The 27,720-nt window shown below is 43.2% G+C and overlaps 1 protein-coding gene across 4 annotated transcripts in view; it reads left to right on the top strand.

Moving 5' to 3' along the window:
• The window catches only part of THADA (THADA armadillo repeat containing), a 480,068-nt gene that overhangs the window by 198,377 nt on the left and 253,971 nt on the right, over positions 1 to 27,720 (top strand). For all 4 annotated transcript variants that reach the window (XM_069954790.1, XM_069954788.1, XM_069954791.1 and 1 more), the window contains exons 27-28: positions 3,707 to 3,796; positions 25,398 to 25,529. In XM_069954790.1, coding sequence (XP_069810891.1) covers positions 3,707 to 3,796; positions 25,398 to 25,529 — 222 coding nt within the window. The remainder of the gene's footprint in view (positions 1 to 3,706; positions 3,797 to 25,397; positions 25,530 to 27,720) is intronic.

The raw sequence follows: 27,720 nt of genomic DNA, 5'->3' as shown, positions 1-27,720 counted from the left end.
CCCTTAGATCACACTTGGCCATCACCATCTGTCCTTTAACACTAAATAGGTAAATAGAGGTGACCACGCAGACGTACCACCACTCCATTCATAGAAGGCATATGGGAACCTCTGCTCTTGAGGTCATTAGGGGCTTGGCAGTCCCGTAGATTGGTAGTAAATTGTACCTAACACGAATGGTGAATGCAGTGTTGTCCCGCATGTGGGCACTAAAATTATGGCTGCAGTATATGCTTCCTCCCATGTTCTACTCAACCTACTTAAATGGTCGTATAAATCTATATTAATCTTCATTCCATTCAATAGAAACATGGGGGGGGGGGGATCTAGGTTTTGCATCCACAAGACTGACGTCAAAATGTGACCTATTACTTTGATCTGAGAATGACCTTGTGCTGTTATCCACTTCTTCACGTGGACATCTTTGAGGGTTAACAAACATTGACTTTTGAGGCGTAGACCCCTGAGACTTTTCCGTAATTTCAGTTTATTAAACAAGAAGTGTTATACAGATCCTGTTATTGGCCGAAGTCTGTTTATTCCTCACTTTAACCACCTGTCCCACTGGAGAGAACCATAAAGTCACGTCTCAGAAAGATATCTTTGTATTACTGCCTGGTAGCCAACATTGACATTGCCTTTGGAGGACTGTATTTTCTTTTCCCCACTTATTCATCAAATGAAAGTCTCGAGCAGGGAAGGGGTCAAGCTTTAAAGACTGTAACTAAAAAAGAAATGATACGTCTGCGTAAGTGTTTCTAAATTATACTAAATTGCTTCGGCATAAAATACATGTGTTATTCGCGGCTCACATGGGATCATCGTGGGAAAAATTACCCTTTCACACTATCATTAAAATATGTACAGAGTGGTACTTTTAATGATTATAAGAGCCATTTTCCATTGGGATGATCCCATGTGGAGAATGAATACTTCACATAGACGTATCCAGCATGCGTCCAATGTAAAGAGGATGAACCTGAACCGCTGCTGCTGACAAGTCACTTTTTGCATACGGTGGAGTGTTTGGTCAGGCACCACACTCAAATATTAGTGGTTAAGACTGAGCTGTATAAGCTGTGTGCATGAACCGAGCAGCCATCTTACTAGTTAAAGACCTACTCATTTTAACTCTTACTGGTCCTTAGTTCAAGACCCTTCATTCAAAAAAGGGGTCAAGTTCATATAAACAGTCCGAAAGTGCTATTATCTGCAATTTTAAACTACTTTGCACTGTTTTCACCTAAGAAATTTATACACTTTTTAGCCTTTCCTTTTCACCATCACTACTCATGGGTTCTCATGACCCATGTTTACCTGCAACTCCCAGATACCCTTAGGGCACTACTACATGGAGCGGTAATCTGCTGAATCAGGCCGATTTGGCAGATCATCACTGACAATGATCATTGACTGATCGTGTCTTTAGGTCCTAACCTAAAATCATCGGCTGCCGAGCATGCTTTGCTATTACACATAGCAATACGCGCCTGGCGGTCGATGAGGGCTGTTAAATCTGTAAAGGAAATAATAAACTTTCATACCTTGCTCCCTGATGTCCTCCTAGCTTTGGCTCACTCTCCGCAGTGTCTGAAGTGACAGACCGCTCAGGCAATGACTGGTCGGGATGGGACTGGCGTAGTCAGTGATTGCCTTAGTGACTTCAGGCTCTGAAGTTGCATCGGTGGCTGTGGGGAAAGAGGAAAAGACAGGAAGACACTGGGGAGCGTGGAGAGGACAGGAAGACACTGGGGAGAGTGGAGAGGACAGGAAGACACTGGGGAGAGTGGAGAGGACAGGAAAACACTGGGGAGTATGGAGAGGACAGAAAGACACTGGGGAGAGTGGAGAGGACAGGAAGACACTGGGGAGTATGGAGAGGACAGGAAGACACTGGGGAGAGTGGAGAGGACAGGAAGACACTGGGGAGAGTGGAGAGGACAGGAAGACACTGGGGAGAGTGGAGAGGACAGGAAAACACGGGAGTATGGAGAGGACAGGAAGACACTGGGGAGTATGGAGAGGACAGGAAGACACTGGGGGGTATGGAGAGGACAGGAAGACACTGGGGAGTATGGAGAGGACAGGAAGACACTGGGGAGAGTGGAGAGGACAGGAAGACACTGGGGAGAGTGGAGAGGACAGGAAAACACTGGGGAGTATGGAGAGGACAGGAAGACACTGGGGAGAGTGGAGAGGACAGGAAGACACTGGGGAGTATGGAGAGGACAGGAAGACACTGGGGAGTATGGAGAGGACAGGAAGACACTGAGGGGTATGGAGAGGACAGGAAGACACTGGGGAGTATGGAGAGGACAGGAAGACACTGGGGAGAGTGGAGAGGACAGGAAGACACTGGGGAGAGTGGAGAGGACAGGAAAACACTGGGGAGTATGGAGAGGACAGGAAGACACTGGGGAGTATGGAGAGGACAGGAAGACACTGGGGAGTATGGAGAGGACAGGAAGACACTGGGGAGTATGGAGAGGACAGGAAGACACTGGGGAGTATGGAGAGGACAGGAAGACACTGGGGAGAGTGGAGAGGACAGGAAGACACTGGGGAGAGTGGAGAGGACAGGAAAACACTGGGGAGTATGGAGAGGACAGGAACACACTGGGGAGTATGGAGAGGACAGGAAGACACTGGGGAGAGTGGAGAGGACAGGAAGACACTGGGGAGTATGGAGAGGACAGGAAGACACTGGGGAGTATGGAGAGGACAGGAAGACACTGGGGAGTATGGAGAGGACAGGAAGACACTGGGGAGAGTGGAGAGGACAGGAAGACACTGGGGAGTATGGAGAGGACAGGAAGACACTGGGGAGTATGGAGAGGACAGGAAGACACCGGGGAGTGTGGAGAGGACAGGAAGACACCGGGGAGTGTGGAGAGGACAGGAAGACACTGGGGAGAGTGGAGAGGACAGGAAGACACTGGGGAGAGTGGAGAGGACAGGAAGACACCGGGGAGTATGCAGAGGACAGGAAGACACTGGGGAGTATGCAGAGGACAGGAAGACACTGGGGAGCGTGGAGAGGACAGGAAGACAATGGGGGGTATGGAGAGGACAGGAAGACAATGGGGAGTATGGAGAGGACAGGAAGACACAAGGGAGAATGTAGGGGTAATGCATATACTTCATTATTACACTTTTAACAATGTCATTGCTGCAGAATAATCAAGCAGTGTAATAGGCTCAGTAAACAAGCACCAATCTAGCAGATCAGCACTCATTTACAATAGTGATCGGGCCATGTAATATGGCGCCTACGTACACTCTTTATCGTTCGCTACCCCTGCCTATCATCATGACCAATCAGTCTCCTTTTTTATAGTTGCAAATACAGTCCCCAAAAAGTTCAATCTCCTTTTTACCTAGTCAGTCTCCTCCTCCTTCTGACAGCCTCAAATATCATCCACTATATTCATTCTACTTCCTACTGGTGAAAATATTATCCCCAGTAAATTCCTAGTTTAGTCGTCTTCAACTTCTGGCAGCTAAAAATATCCCCAACAGGTTCTTATTGTCTCAATGTTAAATGTTATTAATTTTAACATGAATAAAAAGGATGGAGCAGTCAGCTGCCTACTCTTGTACTCTCTGTGGGCTCTGCATGGGTGGAGCCAGTCACCAACATTCTTCAATAGCTATATTAGAATTGTTTCCGTATCTGATCTGTTTTCTTGTTCTTATCTATCCACAGGATGACCGGGAGAGAATTCTTCTCAAGATTCCCGACTCTTTATCCTTTTCTTCTGGAACAATTGGAAATTGTTGCCAACACGGTTGACAGGTACAACAGATATTGTAGAAAGAACTTTGTGCACGTTTCTATTGACTCTATTAGACAATAACTGGGAAAAATCCAGCTGTATAGATTATTTTTTTCCTGCAGATATCGTTTTCCCGGCAGCAATTATATTGGCCATTTACTGTATGTCACAAAAAGGTGCTGGTTTAAATCTCTAACGTATGAGAATTCTTTATGTTGGACGATCCCTATTTATTAGAAGGGTCCTGTACCCTAAGTAGGTTACATAGTGTCCTTGTCCTGGGACCCTCAGTGATTAGCTGTAAAATCATTTTTCTGCTTGGGGATTTTCTTTGAATGAGTAGATAGGAATTCTGGTATGGGACCCTGCTACTAACTAGCCTCTAGGGTGTATATATATATATATATTTTTTTTCTTTGAACACCTTTAACATCAGTTAAAAAGTCAAAGCAGAAATATGCCTTTAATATAGTCATGTTTTACATCTAAAACTAAAAATAGATTCTGGTATTCTGGGATATACAGTATCTTTATTTTGTCTCTTTATATTGTTTCTTAGGATGTTTCCTATATATCCTGCTTAGTTTTGTATACTGTATTATATAAGCCTATTATCAATGTGATAGGAATCCATGCTGGAAACTATAAAGAAGTGGGATAATCGTAATAGGGGGTCAAGAGCCATGCATGGGTCCAGGAGATGGGAAGCCATGCATGGGTCCAGGAATGAAATGGGAAGCCATGCATGGGACCAGGAATGAGATGGGAAGCCAGGCATGGGACCATGAATGAGATGGGAAGCCATGCATGGGACCAGGAATGAGATGGGAAGCTATGCTTGGGACTAGGAATGAGATGGAAAGCCAGGCATGGGACCATGAATGAGATGGAAAGCCATGCATGGGACCAGGAATGAGATGGGAAGCCATGCATGGGACCAGGAATGAAATGGGAAGCCATGCATGGGACCAGGAACGAGATGGGAAGCTATGCTTGGGACCATGAATGAGATGGGAAGCCATGCATGGGACCAGGAATGAGATGGGAAGCCATGCATGGAACCAGGAATGATATGGGAAGCCATGCATGGGACCAGGAATGAGATGGGAAGCCATGCATGGGACCAGGAATGAGATGGGAAGCCATGCATGGGACCAGGAATGAGACGGGAAGCCATGCATGGGACCAGAAATGAGACGGGAAGCCATGCATGGGACCAGGAATGAGACGGGAAGCCATGCATGGGACCAGGAATGAGACGGGAAGCCATGCATGGGACCAGGAATGAGACGGGAAGCCATGCATGGGACCAGGAATGAGACGGGAAGCCATGCATGGGACCAGGAATGAGACGGGAAGCCATGCATGGGACCAGGAATGAGACGGGAAGCCATGCATGGGACCAGGAATGAGATGGGAAGCCATGCATGGGACCAGAAATGAGATGGGAAGCCATTCAGAGGGCAAAGATTGAGAATGGTCGCTCATCTCTATTGAGGACCAATAAATAAACAATTATGGAAGAAATGATTTTTTTTGTTTTTTTTCTTTATTATTTGGGCTAATTTATTTTTGTATAAATTTGGGTGATCGGCACAAAGAGACTTCACTGTATATATAATCAGATCCCAACATTGAACCGTCTGACCACATACTTGTCCATACACATGTGCGGCACACAGCATCAAGTGAAAATGAGTATTGAAGAGGTTCCTGGTTGGCATTGACACAAGGAGAGCACTTTTCCCATCGCCAGTGCCAATGACGTGCTGGGAGGTGTCTGGCTATGTGGCTAAGGTCAACTCCTATGAAAATGTCTCGAATCTCCTATAGTTGCTAGAAGACTGTTTGGCCTATCAAAGTAAATGGGTGTGCTGCTATATAGTAGAGATGTATATTGCGAGATATGATGCTGAGTAGCATGCATATATTGTACTGGTGCATAGAGTCCTGCAAATAGTACACCATAGCATTTCTCTTCGGAGAGACAGTATACAATGAGGGTTTTCACAGGCCCATACACAGTTTGGAGATGGAAGCAGTGTGACGGACGGGTTGCTGTAGTAAGCAGCGAGAGCTGGAAATGACGCTGTAACCCATTGCCGAGTATATTTACACCTGTGGTGAGCGAGTTTTCAGTCCGGCAGCCACTGAAGTAGTAAACGCTTGTTATGAAAACTCCAGCTGTCCACAGGTATTTTTCCGTGTTTTGGCGGTTGAGGGGGTGGCACAGTAAGGAGATTTATAAGCCCTGTGCATCCCTCCAGGAAATGTTATAGTGCTGTATTTACGGAAATGTCTTACACCATGTGTCCAGGGAAAATAAAAAAATAAAAAATAAATTATTTATTAAAGAAAAATCCATTGATTATGCACAGAAGTCGTGCATGGTCCTGGTAGTAGTATGCAAGCCAAATTCCTCCCCCGGTAATATTTACGGTATGTGGTGTAAAAAACTGTCCAGCTACTTATGGCACAGAATCTGGATATAGTGTATGTAGTGTAGTGTACAGGAGCAGAGGTGGGATGTGTATCATATTTTCTCAGGCACACTATGTACTTAACTATGTACTTACAATATATATAGTGGTACCTTGGTTTATAAGTAACTTGGATTAAGAAGAGCTCACAGTTTTTCAAAATTGTGCCTTGGTTTCAGAGCATTGATTTGGTTTAAGAGCTTCCTGTACTGGGTGGGTGCGGGAGTGGAGGAGGGGCATGGTCTGCATAGTGTGGTCTACAGCACTGTACTCAGGAAGTCTCCCTCACCTTCCAAATCATGGCAGATCCACTTCAGGCTGGGGCTTACATCGGGGGACAGGACTGGGAGGTAATCTCTCCATAGCTGTAACCTCTCTCTCTCCCCGGACAGAGAGTGCTGCATGTATGTGCCCACATCTGTCCTGCTCATTCCTTCATACTCCCTGCAGTCTCTGTCAGTCTTGATTGGTCCATGCCGAACCCACCCCCTTCCCCATTGCTGTCATGTGACCACACAGACCTCTGACAACCGCCCTGCATCTCTGTTCTAGCCTGTTGTACTACATTACTGCATTATGGGGATCTGCAGCTCCATCCTGTATCTACAAACTGCTGCTGTTTCTTCAGGTTTATCCCTTTACTATACATTATAGACCACATGCTGATACTATACTGTACAGTAACTTATAATATAACATTTCCAGCTGTTTTAAAATGTTTGTTTCATTTGTTTTACATGTGATTCAGAATATAAAATCATTATTTTGGGGGTTGTGGAACCAATTGGCTTCATTTCAATTATTTCTTATGGGAAAATTTGCTTTGGTTTAAGAGCATGGTCCCGGAATGAATTATACTCGTAATCCAAAGCACCACTGTATATGCTAAGCTCCCTGCGCTTAGCATCAAACGCATTGTCCAGTGTGTACTAGACATTGCTTATACTTATAACATAGACAATAATTTGTTTAAATGGTTTTTGTTGGAATATTCATCTTAAGGGTGCATTGACACATACAGGATCCGAGGCAGATTTGATGGTGCAGATTTGAATCATCAAATGTGCAGCGGATCCCTGACGTGTGAACGCATCCTAAGAGGCAGAAGTAGTATGGTCCAGTCAGGGTCCTGTATATTCCTTTGCACTGAATTTTACATTTTTATTGAACAAAGTGAGCAACGTTCTAAACAGTCGTCATTAAGAAATTGCCATTTGTTTGCCAGAAAGATAAGATTAATGTCTTCCAGCCTAGATTGTGGACAGAAGGGAGAGCATACATGGAGGGCAGCTCACTTAGGCAGCAGATAGGGTGGAGAAGTTGTCTCAAACTGTGGCCCTCCAGCTATTGCAAAACTACAATTCCCATCATGCCTGGACAGCTAAAGCATGATGGGAACTGTAGTTGTGAAACAAGAGGAGGGCCACCGTTTTACACCAGTGGTGCAGAGAGAGTATAGAGCACACACAGTAAACTGAAGAGATTAAGCAAGTTTTTTTTTTTTTTTTTTTAAATAAAGGCCTATAGAGAAGCCTATACTACTAGCCTACTGGTGGCCGCAAGCAGCCTCAATATTATCCTTTACCTCTTTCAGTGCAAGTGATTTGGAGCAGTGTAACAGAGAAATGGTAGTCTGATCCGCTTTAACAATATATAATACTTTTTATTTGAGCACAGAATGTTGATCTTTGTGTTTAATAGTGGACGTTAATTGAAAGAGGTTATTTCAAGATTACACCTTGAATAATAATGTGATCACTGGGACAATAACGGATCTGAGATTTGAGGCTCTCCTGCTACATCTCCATTTATTCGCTATGAAATAACCGTAGATAGCGAAGTGCAGTTCTCCGCTACCACTCCTTTCACATGGGGTGTTGGGACCAGCAACCCCCATGGCCACCTATCCAGAATGGTGGAGGACCCATCAGTCAGACATTATCCACCTTTCTTCTGGATAGGTGATACTTTTTAATCCTGGGATAACTCCTTTAAATGTCAGACACCATGAAGGTGAATAAATATTGTCAGGCATTATACATACATGAGATATACAGCAGATGAGTCCTATGTGAACAGAACCTAAGGGTAGTTCAACGATATGTAGAAAGTCCGGTTCGGCACCATTGTCAGAAATTGCACTCGCAGCGCGAGTAGTCACCTAAACATGGCCCTTACAGCTACCAAGGGGTGCTCACTATCCAAAAAGCCAATTCAGAATTCAGCAGTCTATGCAGATAAGGAAAAAATGTAGGATGCGGCGCTCACTATGCAAGTTGCGAGCAGAAATGCTTATTAGAAGTCCTTTTCGGTTGCAGGTGCATTGCAAGGAAGAGAGAGCTAGACAGACACGTTACAGTGACGGACCATTCATGGCATTTCCTATAGCGGCGTGCTCCACAATGGAGGAAAGACACAAAATAGTCCATCGCTGCAACGCGCCTTCCTAACTCTCTCTCTTGCAATGTATCAGTATCCGAAAAGTACTTCTATTAAATGTTTCTGAAAGAGTCACTGAAAGTGACTCTGTACCCACAATCTGACCCCCCCAAACCACTTGTACCTTCGGATAGCTGCTTTTAATCCAAGATCTGTCCTGGGGTTCGTTCGGCAGGTGATGCAGTTATTGTCCCCTTGCCCAACGGCCAGGGCTTAGAGTATCTGTGCCCTAACTTTGCACCACCATCCGTCCCTCCTCCCCACCCTCTTCATCGTTAGGAATGCCACTGGAACATTTTCTCCTGTCTGAAAATTGCACAGGTGCTTTAATGATCCATCCCATATTTAGTGTTCACACAGCTGATGAATAGGAGACAATCTGCCTGGAACATTCCTAATGATGAGGAGGGCGGGGAGGAGGGACAGAGAGGTTGTGCCTGCCTAATGCATACATAGTCTAGGCCTCGGCCATTGGGCACAGGGCTGCCAGTTAAAAAGTTGTTTTTTAGGACAATAACTGCATCACCTGCCGAACCGACCCCAGGACAGATCTTGGATTAAAAGCAACTATCCGAAGTGGTTTGGGGGAGTCAGATTATGGGTACAGAGTCGCTTGAAATGGTTAGTGCCACATCCAATTTTTTTGTTATCTGTATAGCTGTAAGATAATTCCTTGTCATAACCAGATTTTTTTCATTTGTTGCCTTATTACAACTGAGAGCATATTACTGATTTGTCCCATTTTAAAGGGGAGCTCCAGCAAAAAATGTTTTCTTTCAAATCAACTGTTGTCAAATCCCCTTAGAAAACCCCTCTTTCTCTGGACAGTTCCTTGCATGGACAGAGGTGGCAGCAGAGAGCACTGTGTTAGACTGGAAAGAATATACTACTTTATGCAGGACATACAGCAGCTTATAAAAACTGGAAGACTTGGGATTTTTAAATAAAGTAAATTACAAATCTATATAACTTTCTGACACCAGTTAATTTGAAATAGTTCCCCTTTAAGGGACCTTCCTCTTGAACTGTGATTGACACCTGAGGCTTGCTCATGACTTTAGCTGAGATGAGGTTAACCAGGAGTGTTCAAATGTCTAAAATGCAAATAAAAGCACAGGATAAATATAGAGCACAATAGTGAAAAGCTGACAGAGTAAAAAGTCACTTCCATGTTCACCCACACACCCTGAGCGGAGTGAGAGGTCACTTTGTGTGTGGATTCAGAGACCAAATAATAGTCGGTTTAAGTTCTGTGTCTCATTTTTCTGCCTTCATTTTCCTTTTATCTTAAGTAAACAAGCTAAGGGTTAGAATAACTTGGAGCAACAGTGGAAACCACAAAAACAGGCGTTCTTGGGTTTTATATCTATTTATTTAAAATTGAGCAGAAAACTGGGTTTGGCGTCACTTTCTTTGGTTACCCTTAGCATAGTCTCGGGCAGGATTTATGTATTTTTATTGAATTGAAATACTACACTGGATACATTTTTGCATTCTTTGTAATAGAGAAGGAATATTTGTTCTCTGTTTGTTACTTTACTACTGTTGTTTTTTTGTTTTTTTTTTCCTTTTTCTTTTTTTAAGGTAGGTCCTGGATTCCAAATGGTCTTATGGGTTTTATAGCGTAGTGAGGAGGCATTTCTATTGCATAAAGAACCCTCCAGAGTATCATTGGGATAGAAACCCTTCAGGAAGCTGTGGGGCCCTAAGTTTATACTAGTTTAGAGATGAGCAGTTTTCTTACAGTTAGTTTTGACTTCTATTCTATACGTTTGGACGCTGGATTCTAGAAAAATAATGTTTGACACACAGAGATCTCCTAGGACTAAATCAATCTGTACCTCTTTTTTTTTTGGCCAAGACAGCTTAACCCTACTAAATGTAATCCTAATCCTAACCATTTAAATGGGTTATCCAGTGCTACAAAAACATAGTCACCGTTTTTCAGAGACAACACGACTCTTGTCTCCAGGTCAGGTGCAGTTTGCAATTAAAGCGTAACTGTCATGTTTTTTTTTTTATTGCAGAAATCAGTAGTATAAGCGATTTTAAGAAACTCTTTAATAGGTTTCATCAGCCAAAAAAGCCTCCTTCTGTACTCAAGAAGCAATCTCCCAGCCTCCCCCCCCCCCCTGACTTCTTATCTGTGCATTATCAGGCAAACACGTCTTCATTACAGAGAAGCCAGTGAAGACGGGCTCTGCTCTCTCCATTGTAAGCCTATGAAGGGGGGGAGGGGCTGGAGGAGATGAGGGAGCAGGAAGAGGTGACATGAAGGTCAGCTGTTTGTAGACTCTCTGGGCAGCTAAACCGCAGGATTCTGGGGTCAGAAAGGTCAGTGCTTATCTATGAACTTACTGAGAGAAGATTGCAGGGTGTTGTGCTTTGCAAGACTGCTCCGTGCTCAGTCACTCCTAACAGCCCCTCCCCTCTCCATAGCCACATAATGGACAGAGAAATCCTGCTTCATCTGATGTGAGGGGGGAGGCTGGGAGATTGCTTTTTCAGTCCAGAAGGAAACTCTTTTAGTACATAAAACCTATTACAGAGTTTCTGAAAATCGCTTGTACTGTTGATATTTAATATTTTCAGAAAAATGACCCTGAAATGACAGTTACAATTTAAGCTTTATTCATTTCAATGGAACTGAGCAGTAAAACCTCGCCCAAGCTGGAGACTAGAGTGGGGCTGTTTCTGGAAGAAAGTGCCCATGTTTTTGTAGCGCTGGATAACCCCTTTAATGTTTAGTTAGGGAGTGGGACCCATACTGGGGTTTAGTAGTGCTTAGACCCTGTCTAACCTTAACCAAACTTTACAGGTTAGGTTACAGCACTTCCCTTGTGGTGAGCGCTTTCACGCGGCACAACGTTATGATGCGTTTCAACTCCCTCTGGCGCCCCCCGTGGCCTCTTTTCTTGCGGTCTCACATCTTTTGAGGCGGGAAGCCAAAGTTGTCTATGCAGCTCTATGAGAGCACTCTCATAGAGATGCTTTGATTTTCTGTCTTCAAAAGGCCAAAGAGGGGTCAGAAGAGATGCATCGTTGGTGCCAGTGGAATCCAAACAGCTTAGGTAAGTATACTGTACGCTCCAGCCTGCAGTCAGGGAGCAAGTCAAACAATTTGGGTGGAGTGCTTCTTTAACCTCTTAAGGACATATGACGTACCGGTACGTCATATGTCCTCACTTGCACTTCAAAGCGGGGCCGCGCGGCGGCCCCGCTTTGAAGTGCCGCGATCCCGGGTGCCGCGAGTAGCCCGGGACCGCTGCTATTAGCGGGCACGGTCGGATCGCCGTGCCCGCTAATTAGCTAATCTGAGGCAGCTGTCAAAGTTGACAGCTGCCTCCGATTACCGGAGGCAACGTTTCCCTGGTGTCTAGTGGGGGAGATCGCTCCTCCGGGACCTTGTCCCGGAGGAGCGATCTCCGTTACTGATGCCGGCCGGGGACGCGTCCAAGATGGCGCCGTCCTCTGCTCGGCACTCGTTCGTTTTCGGCTGCAGCAGCCGAAAGCAAACGAGTGCCGATCTCATGGATCTCTGCAGCATATCTATGCTGCAGAGATCTCAATGAGAGATCACAGTGTATATACTAGAAGTCCCCTAGGGGGGCTTCTAGTATATGTGTAAAAAAAAAAAATAGTGTTGTTTATAGTAAAAAGCCCCCTCCCCTAATAAAAGTCTGAATCACCCCCCTTTTCCCAGGTTTTAAATAAAAGTAAACAAATAAATAAATAAATAAACATGTTTGGTATCGCCGCGTGCGTAATCGCCCAAACTATTAATTAATCACATTCCTGATCTCGTACGGTAAACGGCGTCAGCGCAAAAAAATCCCAAAGTGCAAAATTGTGCATTTTTGGTCGCATCAAATCCAGAAAAAATGTAATAAAAAGCGATCAAAAAGACGTATATGGGCAATCAAGGTACCGATAGAAAGATCACATCATGGCGCAAAAAATGACACCTCGCACAGCCCCATAGACCAAAGGATAAAAGCGCTATAAGCCTGGGAATGGAGCGATTTTAAGGAACGTATATTGGTTAACAACGGTTTGAATTTTTTACAGGCCACCAGATACAATATAAGTTATACATGTTACATATCGTTTTAATCGTAACAACTTGAGGAACATGCATAACAAGTCAGTTTTACCCCAGGGCGAATGGCGTAAAAACACATTTCCCCCAAATAAAAGAAATGCGTTTTTTTTTTCAATTTCACCACACTGAATTTTTTTCTGGTTTCGCAGTGTACTTTATGCAAAAATTCAGCCTGTAATTGCAAAGTACAATTAGTGACGCAAAAAATAAGGGCTCATGTGGGTTTCTAGGTGGAAAAATGCAAGTGCTATGATCTTTTATGCACAAGGAGGAAAAACCGAAAACGTAAAAACGAAAATGGGCCATGTCCTTAAAGGGTTAAGGCCCTAACCCTAGATTAGGATTTTTAGGGTTACCCACCTATACTAATACTAATTTAGGGTTAGGGTCTCTAATCTGACCATAACCCCAAATTTTTTGATCACTAAAATGACATTCACTATTTTGAGTGATTTCCTTGAACCAATCTCTAAGGTTTAATCAAACCATGTATTTCTACTCCTCATCCTACATGTTATTAGTGTCCACCAACAACTTGGGTTAAGACATCCTTCATTAGGAACTTTAGAGGTTTCCCACTCTTATTGTTATGCCATCTTATCTGCTTTTTAGTTGTTTATTTGGGAAATTCTTCTGTCTCTTTATTTGACAAGAAGCCAAGTAGATCTTCTTCGGGATAGTTGCATTAGTTCTTAGGTCAGTCAGCTGTCCAGGGTAATCATGTGCTACCCTGTAGCTAAGCGGGGTGCTAGTACATATGTATTCTCATCTATCTCTAGAGAGTGGCTACTGTTTTTTTAGTACTCTAGAAAAGAGTTTGCAAATTAGCTGCCCTCTAAAAGGAGGAAAACTATCTCTCTAGTTGGTGTTGGAGGGGTCTACGGACGACCAGACCAGAGACAGCAACTAAGTGCTGATCTGCAGGATCAGGGGTCATCTGCAGAGCCTTTGCAAGACTCAGCCAATCAAGTGGCCCATTATAACAATGACTTGATTGGCTGCACCACATATTCAGACAAGTTAGTTTGCAAGGAGGTTGCTCCTCCCTTTACATGGCTCATTTCAGTGAAATAAGATGCGTACTATTTGTAAAGTGACTTACTAGAGATGAGTTCCACTCTAGCACTCAAGTCCAGTGGTTTTGCATTTGATTACTGGTGGCTGAAGAAATTGGATGCAGCCCTAGGGAGTCTGAGAAAACATGTTTCCCTATTGCTGCATTCAATTTTCAAGAAACCGGTATTTAAAGCGACTCTGCACCCACAATCTGCCCTCCCCAAATTGCTTGTACCTTCGGATAGCTGCTTTTAATCAAAGATCTGTCCTGTGGTCTATTCAACAGATGATGCAGTTATTGTCCTAAAAAGCAACTTTTAAACTTGCAGCCCTGTGTCAAATTGCCGTGGCCTAGAGTGTCTGTGCATTAGGCTTGCACAGCTCCATCCCTCCTTCCCACCCTCTTCATTAGGAATGATCCAGGCTGGTCTACTATTCATCACGGCACATGTGTTGGATCGTTAAGGCACCTGTGCAGTGTTCAGACAAGTGAGGAATAGAAGAAATTCTGCCAGGGCCATTCCTAATGGTAAAGAGGGTGGGGAGGAGGGACGGAGAGGCGGTGCAAGGTTAGGGCACAGACACTCGAGTCCACGCCAATTTGACACAGGGCTGCAAGTTCAAAAGTTATTTTTTAGGACAATAACTGCATCACCTGATGAACGGACCCCAGGTCAGATCTTGGATTAAAAGCAGCTATCCAAAGGTACAAGCAGTTTGGGGAGGGCAGATTGTGGGTACAGGGTCGCTTTAAGTGCCAAACAATTGGACTTGAGCATGCTCAAATTGCACTCATCTCTATAACTTTCCCACAATCCCCTTTGCTTGTAGGCTGAGTGGAAATCAAGTGCAAGCACTTCCTTGAGATTGCAGTTGAACTGAACATGCCTGGCCACCTTAGTGGGTCATAACCAAAGGCAACAGGTTATCAAAACAAAACAGGCACCTAGGCAATTATAAACTATATCTCTTATACAGAACATTATGAGAAATGCTTTTACATTTGAAATATGTTAATTTCTCATCATGCATCAGTTTAGACTGAGTTTTCTTAATCGCACTGCCTTTTTAAGTCCTTGTCTTACCTTTAGAGAGCCATGCAACATTACCAGAGATGCTAACTACGCCTGAAACCAATTTGTTAACAGTCATTCATCTCTATTCATACTTCTAGGCTTCTTATTCCTGAGCATTATCTATATTCAGGTCATATGAAAGGGTGAACAGTCAAGGCATAACCAGACATTCTCTGTAAATCTAGTTTATGAAGTTCTCCACCTTCCAAGGTTTCTCTTTAGCTAAACTTATACATTAACAATGAGTGTGCTTCTAATGAACTTGCAAATACCATTGACCTGTATGAGTTCCATCCTAGTATCACTCTGCAAGATGCAATCGTGGAAATTGTAGGAGCTCCTAAAGGAAGGTTCTAGAAAGGTGGAGAAGTGAGATCATATAAAAAAGTCATCTAGAAGTTTAGGGTTCTGTCTTTTCAGACTAAGCAGGAATCTAGTAACTAGAGACTCTGCCTTGGGATTGGTGAGAAGGAGTGGTGAGGGTTAGAAAGATGACTATTTTGTGGTGAATGGTGGGTTTTATACCGAGCCAGCAGTCTACCAGAAACTAACAGTGTTGATTGAGAGCAGAGAATTTTTTTTCTCATGTGACTTATTCTTATCTGGTGGTGAAAAGTGTCGGATCCGGGTGTCCCTGTGGTCGTGACATTGCGGATTGATCCCGTAAGCCCAGTCCTGGTTAAACTGCACAAACTGTAATGTCTAAAACGTGTGAAATCATACGTGCTGCTAAAATGCTAAATTCTGTAAATCTGCAACTTAAACTAAATAGACGTAAGGAAAATAAGTATTCTTTAGGGCTTTATCAAGCGAAGAGAAGCTAGCCCTGTACTTCAGCACCAGCCAGGTAATGTAATACTGCCAAAAGTGGTAACCGAAAAAAGACACTCTCTAAATGAAAAAGTGTTAAACTATATTATCAAATGTAGCAGGGCCATGCTAAGGCCTGTCTCTGTGTTTTTTTTATTTTTCCTTAGTTTTTACATAGTTTTTTACCTCTTCCTACTGTTCCTTCTCTTACCATGATCTTGCTTCTGTTTCCTCTTATGCATTGTTGATATACCTTTCTTTTTACTTGTTCACATCTTTTTCTTTTGCATGGTTAATGTCTAGTGAGGAGCGAATTCGCAGAACTTTAGGGTTCGCAAGAACCCAAACAATTGGCAATCGAATCCCACTGTCTGGAGAAGGTGGATGCAACCCAAGGACTGCCTGGAAAACATGAATACCCCTTATAGCCTATGGTGTGTTTTACAGCCTTAGGCCATAATACGATCCAGTTGATCATTTAACCTCTTTAATGTCTTCCCTTTAAAGTATACAGATTTAAATCCTTAAAGAGGTTTTCCTAGAAATATTTACTTTTCCCCTATCTACAACATAGGGTAAAAGTAAGAGATCACGGGGTCCAACCTCCCTACCCACCGCTGATCTCCATATTGGGCCCCCGGCTTCTTTGTTATGAGTAGAACCAAGGCAGAAATCAGTACCCATAGATCCTTCTCTTCTGAAGTTTTTGGCCGACACAGAACTGTCAATATGATATGATTAACCCTTACTCACGACTGTGAGTGATCCATCTATGCTGGGTGAGGACACGGAGTGCACAGGCCTCAGCAGGAGCATGGGAAAAGCCAACTGTTGGTTTTTAGCCTTAGGTCCTGGTGATCTGCAGTGGGCGAAATCTTTTCTCTAGCCGCTGTCTGGGGATTAAAACCCACTGCGGATTGCAGGGCTCTGAGAACTTGGATAATCCCTTCAGCATGGACAGGTTTTAGTCGCTCATGAGGGGTAGCCGCACCCCTTGTTTTAGCCAGCCATAGCTGGGTACAGAGGCGTAGCTAATGTCTCTTGGGCCCTGGTGCAAGAGGTCAACTTGGGCCCCCCCTTACCACATACTGACTAATAACACCACATACTGACTAACACCACCGCTGCTACTGATTAAAACCACCACATACTGACTAACACCACTGCTGCTACTGAATAAAATCCTCTGTACATAGACCAATATCACTTCATACAGTCATATAGAGGTGGACGCACTGTACACAGGCTCTATACACCATATACATTACAGTGCAGTTATATCAAGTGACTCACAGAGGATGTCTTCTCTCATCAGAGTTCTTCCCTTTTCATCTTCTCCATCTGCCCTGGGCCGTTATGAGAACTTCTCAAAACCACAAATCCACAGAATCTGCCAGACAGTATAGAGATGAGGATGGTGAGGAGTGAGGAGCCTAATATGTCTAACTGCACATGTGTATTGGCCCCTTTACACCCTCATTTAGTAGGTAGCCCTAACACTATGTGATCCCCCATATAGTACATATCCCCCTATTGTATACACACCCCGTGGAGTCCACCTTATAGATGGCCCCCAATGTTTCCACCTTATAAATGGCCCCCCAATGTTTCCCCCTTAAGATGGCCCCCTGTGTTGTCCCTATTATAGATGGCCCCCCATGTTATCCCCCATATAGATGGCCCCCCATTTTATCCCCCTTACAGATGCCCCCCATGTTGTCCCCTCCTCTTGCCCCTCCATTATCATACTACTACCCCTTTCATCCTCCTGCCCCTACATCATCATACTACAACCACCTCTATCATAATACTACTACCCCTTCATCCTCCTGCCCTTTCATCATCATACCACTACATCCTTTCATCCTCTTGTTCATCCATCATCATACCACTACATCCCCCATCATCCTCTTGTTCCTTCATCATCATACCACTACACCCTTCATCATCCTCTTGTTCCTTCATCATCATACCACTGCACCCTTCATCATCCTCCTGTTCCTTCATCATCATACCATTACACCCCTCATCATCCTCTTGTTCCTTCATCATTATACCACTACACCCCTCATCATCCTCTTGTTCCTTCATCATTATACCACTACACCCCTCATCATCCTCTTGTTCCTTCATCATTATACCACTACTTTCCTCATCATCCTCTTGTTCCTTCATCATCATACCACTACATCCCTCATCATCCTCTTGTTCCTATATCATCATACCACTGCACCCCTCATCATCCTCTTGTTCCTTCATCATCATACCACTACACCTCTCATCATCCTCTTGTTCCTTCATCATCATACCACTACACCCCTCATCATCCTCTTGTTCCTTCATCATACCACTACACCCCTCATCATCCTCTTGTTCCTTCATCATCATACCACTACACCCCTCATCATCCTCTTGTTCCTTCATCATCATACCACTACACCCCTCATCATCCTCCTGCCCTTCCATCATCACACCACTACACCCCTCATCATCATCTTGTTCCCTCATCATCATACCATTACACCCTTCAACATCCTCTTGTTCCATCATCATACCATTACACCCTTCATCATCCTCTTGTTCCATCATCATACCATTACACCCTTCATCATCCTCTTGTTCCATCATCATACCACTACACCCCTCATCATCCCCTTTAAAACAACAAAATCTATACTCACCTGAATGATTTCTCTAGTCCTAGTCACACGCACTGGCGGGGCTTCCCGGGACCAGGTTTTTGTCGACGCGATGCTCCCTGCGCCGGAAGTACTTCCCCCCGGCGCACACAGAGCTCCCTGGGGAGCCGCAAGTCAGCCGGGGGCCCGTCCCAGCCTGCCTCTTGTGTTTGCAAGCAAAACATTGCTTGCGGTCACAAGAGGGAGTGGGAGGGGGGCAGTGCAGTGGCAAGGGGGGGCCTCGCGGGCCCCTCCTTGGTAGCGGCCCGGTCGCAGAGGCGACTGCTGCGACCACGGTCGCTACGCCACTGGCTGGGTAGACTGAAAAGGAGCTTATAGACTGGATCCTCAGGCACTTTCCAGATGGCCAGGTGCCATGTACAAAATTCTCTGGCCCTAAAGCTTTTGGCTGGATCCTAGTAGGAACTGGAAAAAACTTGACACTGAGCTAAACTAGATCTAAGCACATGGCCCTCTCCACCCCTATTTATAGACTTTGGGGCTGTTTGCTATTGGTGGAGAGAAGACAGAGAGACAGAAGGACTGAGCCCTGATAGGCTGGGCAATAGAGAAAAGTATATTTTCCTAGGCAATATTTGCAGGGATTGGTCAGCCTGACAAACCAATTCTCAGCAGGTGGCAGACACAAGAACATGTGCGGAATCACGTACACAATTAACCCTTACATGCTTCAGCATGTGCTTGCTTGAACAGAATGGTTATACAATGACACCTACTGACCAGATGCAGAAATACACCCTTTATCCACAGATTAAACCCTGCCGCCCAATACACATATAATTAACAACAGTAACTCATAGGTTCAGACACTGCTAGACACTACATAGTCTCTTGCATTTACCCAGTCCCTGCTTTTTTTTAACCTTTTTGTATATCCATTTTTTTTATTAGTTTTTTACCACTATTTTTTGTACATTTGTTTTTTTATTTTTTATTACAAATAGAAATCTGCTAACATACTTATTTAGCTAAAAGGTTGACTCTTCCAGTGTTCCAATTCTAACCGTCTCCTGTGTACCTTGTAATGCGCTGACCGTGTAAGGAGACGGCTGGCAGGACTGGAATTGGTCATGTGTTATGTTTATACAAGATGCTTTTCATTAAGGTCCATGTTAATAAGCTCGCTAAATGGATTCTGTGCTGCAGCAAGTTTTGTGTTCTTTGACAGGCGGTTGGTGTACTATTAAAAGAAACAGATTACACATTGCCGTATTCAACATTATGCGCTGTGTTTGCTGCCCACGTGTCTTTCCTTATGGTGTTTTCTTTTTCTTTCTTTTTTTTTTTTTATTGAATGACTAACCAAATGCATCCAGTAACTCACATGGCAATGCTGTGTACATTACTGGAACTGCTGTAGCGTCTATGACCAGAAACGGAAAAAACTAAAACTTTACTAGGTTGTTGCCTTCATTTTTATTGTAGCGTCTTCATATAGTGTGATTATTCTGCTGATGGACCCTGAAGATAATGCCATTAATTCAGAGTTATCAGTAAAAGCTATAGATGATAATCTAGCCAAACTGACTGGCCAGATGTAGTCTAATCAGTCCTTTGCCTTTGGGTGAGTGTTGCAGAGGTGGAAAATCTATTGGTGTCCTATAAAAATTAATCTCGTGAGCTCAAGTGCCAGCTAGGCATTGCCAAGCCACAGCATGCATGCTTCCTCCTTCCCCCGACCACTCCCTACTGTGCAAAAAAAGGGCCTGTGGAGCCTCATTTAAGAGTCTCAAAACACAGGACTAGCCAGATATTCCTCTTGCTGATGTGGAGAGCTCAATGCTGTATATTCATGCAGGGTAGGAAGGATGCATGCATGCTGCAGCTTGGCAACACCTCCCTGGCACTTGAGCTTTGAGCTTGATATAGAGCTGACAAATTCCTATAATGGTTTAAAAAAACAATTGTGCCAAGAAATGAATGGCATTCCCAAAAAGCTGATCCAGCTAGGCCAATCATTGCAAAAAAGGTTGATAGGCTAAGTTCATATACCTGTTGTTATTGTTATTTTTATTATAATTATTATTTATTTATAAAGCGCCCTTAATTCCAGAGCGCTATACAAAAGATAGGGGTAACAAGCAGAGCAATACAAGATCAGAACACATTACATGAAGGCAAAAGACAGGCTGGTACATGGGGGAAAGAAACAGGAGGTAAAGTGCAGCCAGTCAAGTGTGATGCAGAATTATAGGTTGTAGCCTAGTTAGAAGAGATGGGTTTTCAGGTCTTAAGGTGGATGAGAGCCGGATGTGTCGGGGTAGTGAGTTACAGAGTATATGGGAGGCGAGGGCAAAGTCTTGGAGGCGGTTGGGCGAGGTACGAACAAGGGGGGAGCGCAGATTGAGGTCACTGGAGGATTGCGTTGCGTGAGGGATGGTAGCGGGATATCAGGTCAGAGATTAGAGGGGACAGGTTGTGGATGGCCTTGTACGTCATGGTCAAAGATTTAAAGCGAATACGTTTTTATGGACCGATGGCAAATCTACAGTGAATACAGTACAAGTCTAATTGAAAGCCACATATTCTGCATCCTTTTCCTTTTGGGAATGGGGTTTATAATATATGTAGTGCCCAAAAGATGCCCATTTAGTGCCATCAAACCCCATAACTGCTTGCAAAATTTTAAAGGGATACTCCATTGAAAATGTTTGTTTTTCTTTCAAATCAACTAATTTACTTCTATTTAAAAATCTAAAATCTTCCCATATTTTTCAGCTGCTGTATGTCCTGCAGAAAGTGGCATATTCTTTCCAGTCTGACACAGTGCTCTCTGCTGCCACCTCTGTCCATGTCAGGAACTTTCCAGAAAAGGAGAGTTTTTCTATGGGGATTTGCTACAGCTCTTGACAGTTCATGTCTAAGACAGAGGTGTCAGACGAGAGCAAAGTGTCAGACTGAAAATAAAAACCACTTTCTGCAAGACATACAGCAGCTGATAAGTATGGAAATACTTCTATTTTAAATTGCAAAAAAAGGATTAAAAGTAAATTGCAAATCTATATAATCTTCTGAAACCGGTTGATATGAAAGAAAAAGATTTTTGTCGGGTTTCCCCTAAATGAATATCAACACACCACATCAGCTGAGGACCAGGAAAGGTTGGCGATCAGCATAGGATTGTTAGGGTGAGTATTCCTTTTTCGTCATTTCAAACCACTGTAAGCTATTTACAACAAACTTAATTATTAATATTATTTGTTTATAAAGTGCCCTTTATTCCAGAGCGCTATACAATAAATAGGGGTAACAAACAGGAACAATACAAGATAAAAACACATTACATGAAGGCAAATGGCAGACTGGTACATGGGGGAAGAGGACCCTGCCCGCGAGGGCTTACAATCTATGGCACTCAATGGGTCTATACAAAATTTGCCCCTTAAGTAATGCCATCATCATATTCCTGGTACTATCGTTAGCAGAATGACCTCACAGACTCAATAACATGACTAAAGCTTTGGGTGATAAAACTGAGATTTTGAGAAACTCTTTAAGGAAGCAACATCTGCAAAGAGTTTCTATGTTCTCTCCGTGTTTGCGTGGGTTTCCTCCAGGTACTCCGGTTTCCTCCCACACCCAAAAACGTACGCTATACAAATAAAAAAAACAAAAAACAAAACATTAAAAAAGCTAAACCCCAGTGTCTTACTAGACACTTGTCCTAGTAGAGCATATGGCTGAGTTACCCATGGTAGACATCCTTGATTCACGTCTACAGATTGGTCTCCATCTTTGTTTTTCATCCTTCTTCGTTGGTGTCACACTTCCCAGTCACCATTACGGGAGGCATTTGATACTCTTACTCTGTTGTGTACATATAACAACCATGTCAGGCAGTAAAAGAAGCCATCACTTTAAGGAGTGCAGCACTGGCCGGCCACCCTGTCATAACATGCTTATTTTCCGCATCGTTGTGCCCGCCTGTATAGAGGAATTTCTAAGCAACACAAATTGACAGGACGCTTTTCTTTTTTTTTTTTTTGTTTTTATGTTTCAGATGGTGTCCTGTGATGACAAATGTCTTTCAGGGTCTCTGGACTTTGTAAGAAGACAGGCTCTCTTCCATGCATTCTGTATTTTATGTGCCAGGCAATCCTCCTGACGGTTGGGGGGCAGTTTTATTAAGCCAGGGGCTGTCGGGAAGGTCAACAATCTTGCAGGCTCCTTTGTAACCTAGGAGCAAGGCTCTGATTTATGTCTTTAAGTTCAGAGAGTAAAAATAGTTTCTTGAGTGTGAAAAGTGTTGGATGTGGGACTGGGCAAAGCAAACAGCCGACTTCAATGCAAAGCAAATATCCTGCTCTTAGGTTTCTTAAGCAAATGTCAGGAAAACCGGAGCATCTGCCATTTTGTTTTCCTCTACATTACTAATATCGTATTAATAAGTTAGTCTTGGTTAATGCCAAAGTGTAGCTTTAATCTAGGGATTTATGTGCGGAAAATGTTACTACAAGGCTGGTTTGGGATAAAAAGGTTATTTTAATGAGCACAACCCAAGCACACAACCAAGACTGTGATGACTTTGTGCCGCTTCCATCCCGATACATCTGGTTTACATTCAAGGCTTTCGACAAGGATGGATGATGAAAACGTATACAAAAGCTTTAATTGTGCGGTGAAATGACACATATGTGTGGTAGACCACAGCAACTTATCGGATATAAATTTCCTCAGACATTTTTCAATAGCTCAGCATTGGATTTTAACCTGAAATTTCCAGTTTTTGGATATCATCCACCCGACTCTTACTTATTTTTGGGTACACCACCCAACTACATCTTTAAGACTCCTTCCATCTTCTGGAAATGTCTGTGCCATGATCCAGATTATAGATGAGCAAAACTACAGTAAGGTTAGGTTCGCGAAACCCACAACGTTCAGCATTTGACGCCCTGGTGGCTTGAGAAGATGGATGCAGCCATGTTTTCCAAGCAGCTATAGAGCTACATCCATCTTCTGCATCTGCATCTGCATCCATGCCTAATTCTTGGGGGTTTACGAATCCGAACTTACTGTAGTTTCACTCCTCTTTAGTCCTGATTCTTGTCTCTACAAGTAATTATGATTTCAGCTATGGAAGAACTAGGAATCTTGAATAACAGTCCAGGCAACTGTTGGCCCCAGTAGCTATGAATTAAGGAATCAAAAGTATTAAAAACTTTATTAGTTTAGAAATTGAATTTACAATTTTAAATAAGAGTTGTTCTTGAGGGTATTTTCTCACGACGCTCATGCCCTCTCTGCAACAGAATGGGCTCAACCTTTGCATTAGGCCCAAAGAGTTCAATCTTACAGCATAACCAACTACTCTATTCGTTGTAAGGTCCTGTGATATGTTTTGTAAATGCGATTTGGTAAATGGACAAATATGCCAATGGTTTGCTGACTGGGGGTAGGAAACCTATAATTTGTAAAGCCTATAGCCTTTAAAAAGTCTCACATTCAAAGGCTATATGCACCTTTGCACAATGTATTTAAAATAAAGTTTTTTTTTTAATTACCTTTTAGTGTATATAGATATTCCTCAGACTAGTTTATTTCCATGACTACAGACTACAAACAAACCCTGTGTAGTCTGCTCCTTCAGTTGCACTTCCTTCTATCTTTGTTCCCTTTTTCTCACTAAGGGTATGTGCATACTACAGAAATTGGGCGGAAGTTGAGTCGACACGGCGCTCTCTGCTTGAAGTTCTGCCTGTCCCATAGACTCAATGATATACTAAAGCTCATTATGCTGTCCGCCCAAATGTCCTATGTCAATTCTTTGATCGGACAGTGGGATGCGCTTCAGAATATCATTGAGTCTATGGGACAGACGGTACTTTAAGCAGAGACTGCCGTGCCTACTCAGCTCAAGTGATCACGGCATTGTAAGGATTTGGAGCCACTGGTGAGTAAGTTCATGGCCTAGAATTTCAGAGTTTACATATGAAGAACTATAGTATACATTTTCTGTGTTTCACTGATGACAGTCTTCTTTTTCTGTTTTATTTGAAGGGATTCACCTACGAATAAATGTGAGGTTTCTATATTAATTATCATACAAAGAAAATTAATTGGAACATTTCTTTGAAGAAAAATTGTGTGCGTATTATGGCACCCCCAGGTGTTCCACTGATTTCCTCTATGAATGTCCACCTTATATGTCAAAATTGATGGTTACTTATAATAAAAATACATATTACACATACACACACACAAATATTTTTTTTAAATAATTCCAATTAAAAAAAAATGTTCTGTTTTGGGTGATCTTACAGAGGAAATATTTTACCCGTTGGACAACCCCTTTTAAGGGTGAAATTCTTGCCATCGTCCTGTTTATCTAAAAGATCCCCATTCAGATGAACGGAACTCATTTCCAGTTGTGGAAATTTCTGTAACAAGTCAGCTCTGTGTGAACTAGCTCTAACGCTTTACACTTCCTTCCAGTCATACCACGGCCTTGTTATTCCAAATGATTACTCACCACTTGGCAAACCCTTGAGACATTTGGAAAGTGTCCACATCCTAGTTGGTAAATGGCATTAAATCATAGGGTAGACTTGAAGAGCATATACATGGGAGCTCTAACAATAGCCAAGGTCGACACACAGTATGAAGAGGGTTTTTTTTCTTTGCCTTCAAACAATGACCTATTTTAGCCTTTATAATAATGCAGCTGGTGGTTCTTGATGTCAGAGTTATGTAATGCTGAGAGTTAAAAGGGCTCTCTGGTGCAGGACAATAGGATATTCTGAATAAAGTGAGGGGGTTTAGAACCCATATGTCAGACTGGACAGTGGCACATCCTTCCATTACATGGGCTGCCCTGTGGTGGCGCTATTAGACAGGTAGAAAAAAAAAAAAATCAATGGTTCAGGAGTTAATTGTATAGCAAGTACTAAATGACCTACATAACATTTTTTTTTACCCAGAATACATCTAGTTATTACATTTCTTTCTTTTTCTTACAGTCATACGGGGGAATTGAAGCTCCATCCCAGCCTGTACCTTCTGCTCCTCATCCTGAGTAAGCTCTACCCATCTCCCATGGATGGCACCTATTCGGCACTCAGCATGGCTCCCTTCATCCCCTTTATCATGAGGTAATTCCTTCACATTAATCATGATTGAGTAAGGGTACTATAAAACGGGCTGACGAAGGCCTGATCCATATTGTAAACGAGCACCGATCTGGTCGATCAGGGCTCGTTTACTGAACTTATTACATGGCCCGATAATCGAATAGCAAGGGCTGCACAAACATCGTTAGGGATGTCCATGCAGCCCTTGCCCAGTTAATGCATTACCTGTCCACGCTCCCGGTCTTTTCCTGCGTTCTGCATGCGTCCTGACGCTGAGCTGACAGGCTGTTAGCCGATCTCTGTCCGGGGCACAGGAAAAGACCGGAAATGTGGACAGGTAATGTATTAACGGTTTGTTCAATCGTAGGCCTCGCATCGCTATTACACGTAGAGATGCGCTGTCGGCGGCCGATGATTTAAGGTCCGGACCTTAGAAAAAGATCAACCGATGATTGTTGTCTCTATTACACGGAGCGGCTGAATTGGGACGATTTGGCCGGTTAACGCTCCATGTAATAGGGCCCTAAGCCTAAAGTATGTGGGCCTCCAAAAATCCCAATTCATTAACTGATCACTCTCCAGCTTCTACATTTCTGTTCTGGATTGTGAGAGTTTCCAGATTATCAGATGTCAAATTGTTGGTGGTGTTTGGAAAACAATAGCGATTATCCCTGTGACTATATCAGTTTGCCGCAGGTGTTGTAAAGCTGTGGTGCAGCGCTGAAAAAGTGGTGTGAGGGGTGGTCTTTTTTGCCAATGTATGCCAGCCACAGGGATGATAATTTCCCCCATGGTCCTTAAAGGGGATTGCCACTTTATAGTAAAATAATTTTTTGTATAGTATAAGTAAGTATATTTAGATTACTTGATGACAGCAGCTTCCTGTGTACCTCATAGACTCCCCTCTTCAAGGCTGTTCTGCCCTGCTCTGGGGCAAGGCTGTCCATAAGATGGCCAACATGGAGGAGCATGTGACTATGCCCCGCCCCCAGCGTCCTCCATAGGCTTATACAAGCTCAGTGTTGGACACTGGGGGCGGGGCATAGTCACATGCTCCTCCATGTCAGCCATCTTATGTACAGACTCACCGCAGGGCAGCACAGCCTGGAGGAGGGGAGTCTGATGTTAGCTCTATGAGGTACACAGGGAGCTGCTATCAGCATATACAGTGAGTACGCTTACTAAGGCTGGGTTCACACTACGTATATTTCAGTCAGTATTGTGGTCCTCATATTGCAACCAAAACCAGGAGTGGATTGAAAACACAGAAAGGCTCTGTTCACACACTGTTGAAATTGAGTGGATGGCTGCCATATAACAGTAAATAACGGCCATTATTTCAATATAACAGCCGTTGTTTTAAAATAACAGCAAATATTTGCCATTAAATGACGGCCATCCATTCAATTTCACCATTGTGTGAACAGAGCCTTTCTGTGTTTTCAATCCACTCCTGGTTTTAGTTGCAATATGAGGACCACAATACTGACTGAAATATACGTAGTGTGAACCCAGCCTAATACTGTTCACTGAGCAATTTTACAATAAAGTGTCCAACCGCTTTAAGGATTTAACCCTTATTTTTATTTATTTATTTTTTCAATAAGAAAAAAAGAGATCTTACATATTAAATTTAATAAAACACAACCAATAAATTCTTTTGTTTTTTCTTTGGTTCTTTCTTTCGTTCTTTCTTTCTCCCTCTCTATTTAATTTTCTCTTTCTCCTTCTATCTCTCTCTATGTCTCTCTTTCCGGCTCTCCTGTCTCTCCTCTATGGGCAGGTGCAGTACATGAACTTACAATAACAGGCAGGAGTCAGTTGTGCTTTGTTGCCTCGGGGCAGTTTAGGGTGCAATTAGGAGAAGCGAGGTTTAGATGTAATGAGATCCCAGCACACCCACACACACACACAGCCCAATAAACATGGCAAGATGCAGATGTGATGGGTTCCAGCTGAAGGGCAGGCAGCAAAGGATTAACCTCCTGACTGCTGGCCGCCCAGCACCAAGAGTGGGATGCATAAATTCTTTGTTTTCCTTTTATTTCCTTTGATCTGGAGTTGACACCGGATCACTCCTCTTTATAACCAATGCCCTCATAAATAAGAGTAATGGAGGTGGGCTTTGTTATACTTACAGATTTGTCTTTGAAGACGTCTAAATCACAATAAAGCCAAAAATAGTTAATATCTAGTCATCTATCTATTATCA

The sequence above is a fragment of the Dendropsophus ebraccatus genome, chromosome 15 (genome assembly GCF_027789765.1).
Source record: "Dendropsophus ebraccatus isolate aDenEbr1 chromosome 15, aDenEbr1.pat, whole genome shotgun sequence".
Classification (NCBI taxonomy): Eukaryota; Metazoa; Chordata; class Amphibia; order Anura; family Hylidae; genus Dendropsophus; species Dendropsophus ebraccatus.
Note: the sequence above shows the minus strand (reverse complement) of the source record. Positions and strands in the feature narration are given on the sequence as shown.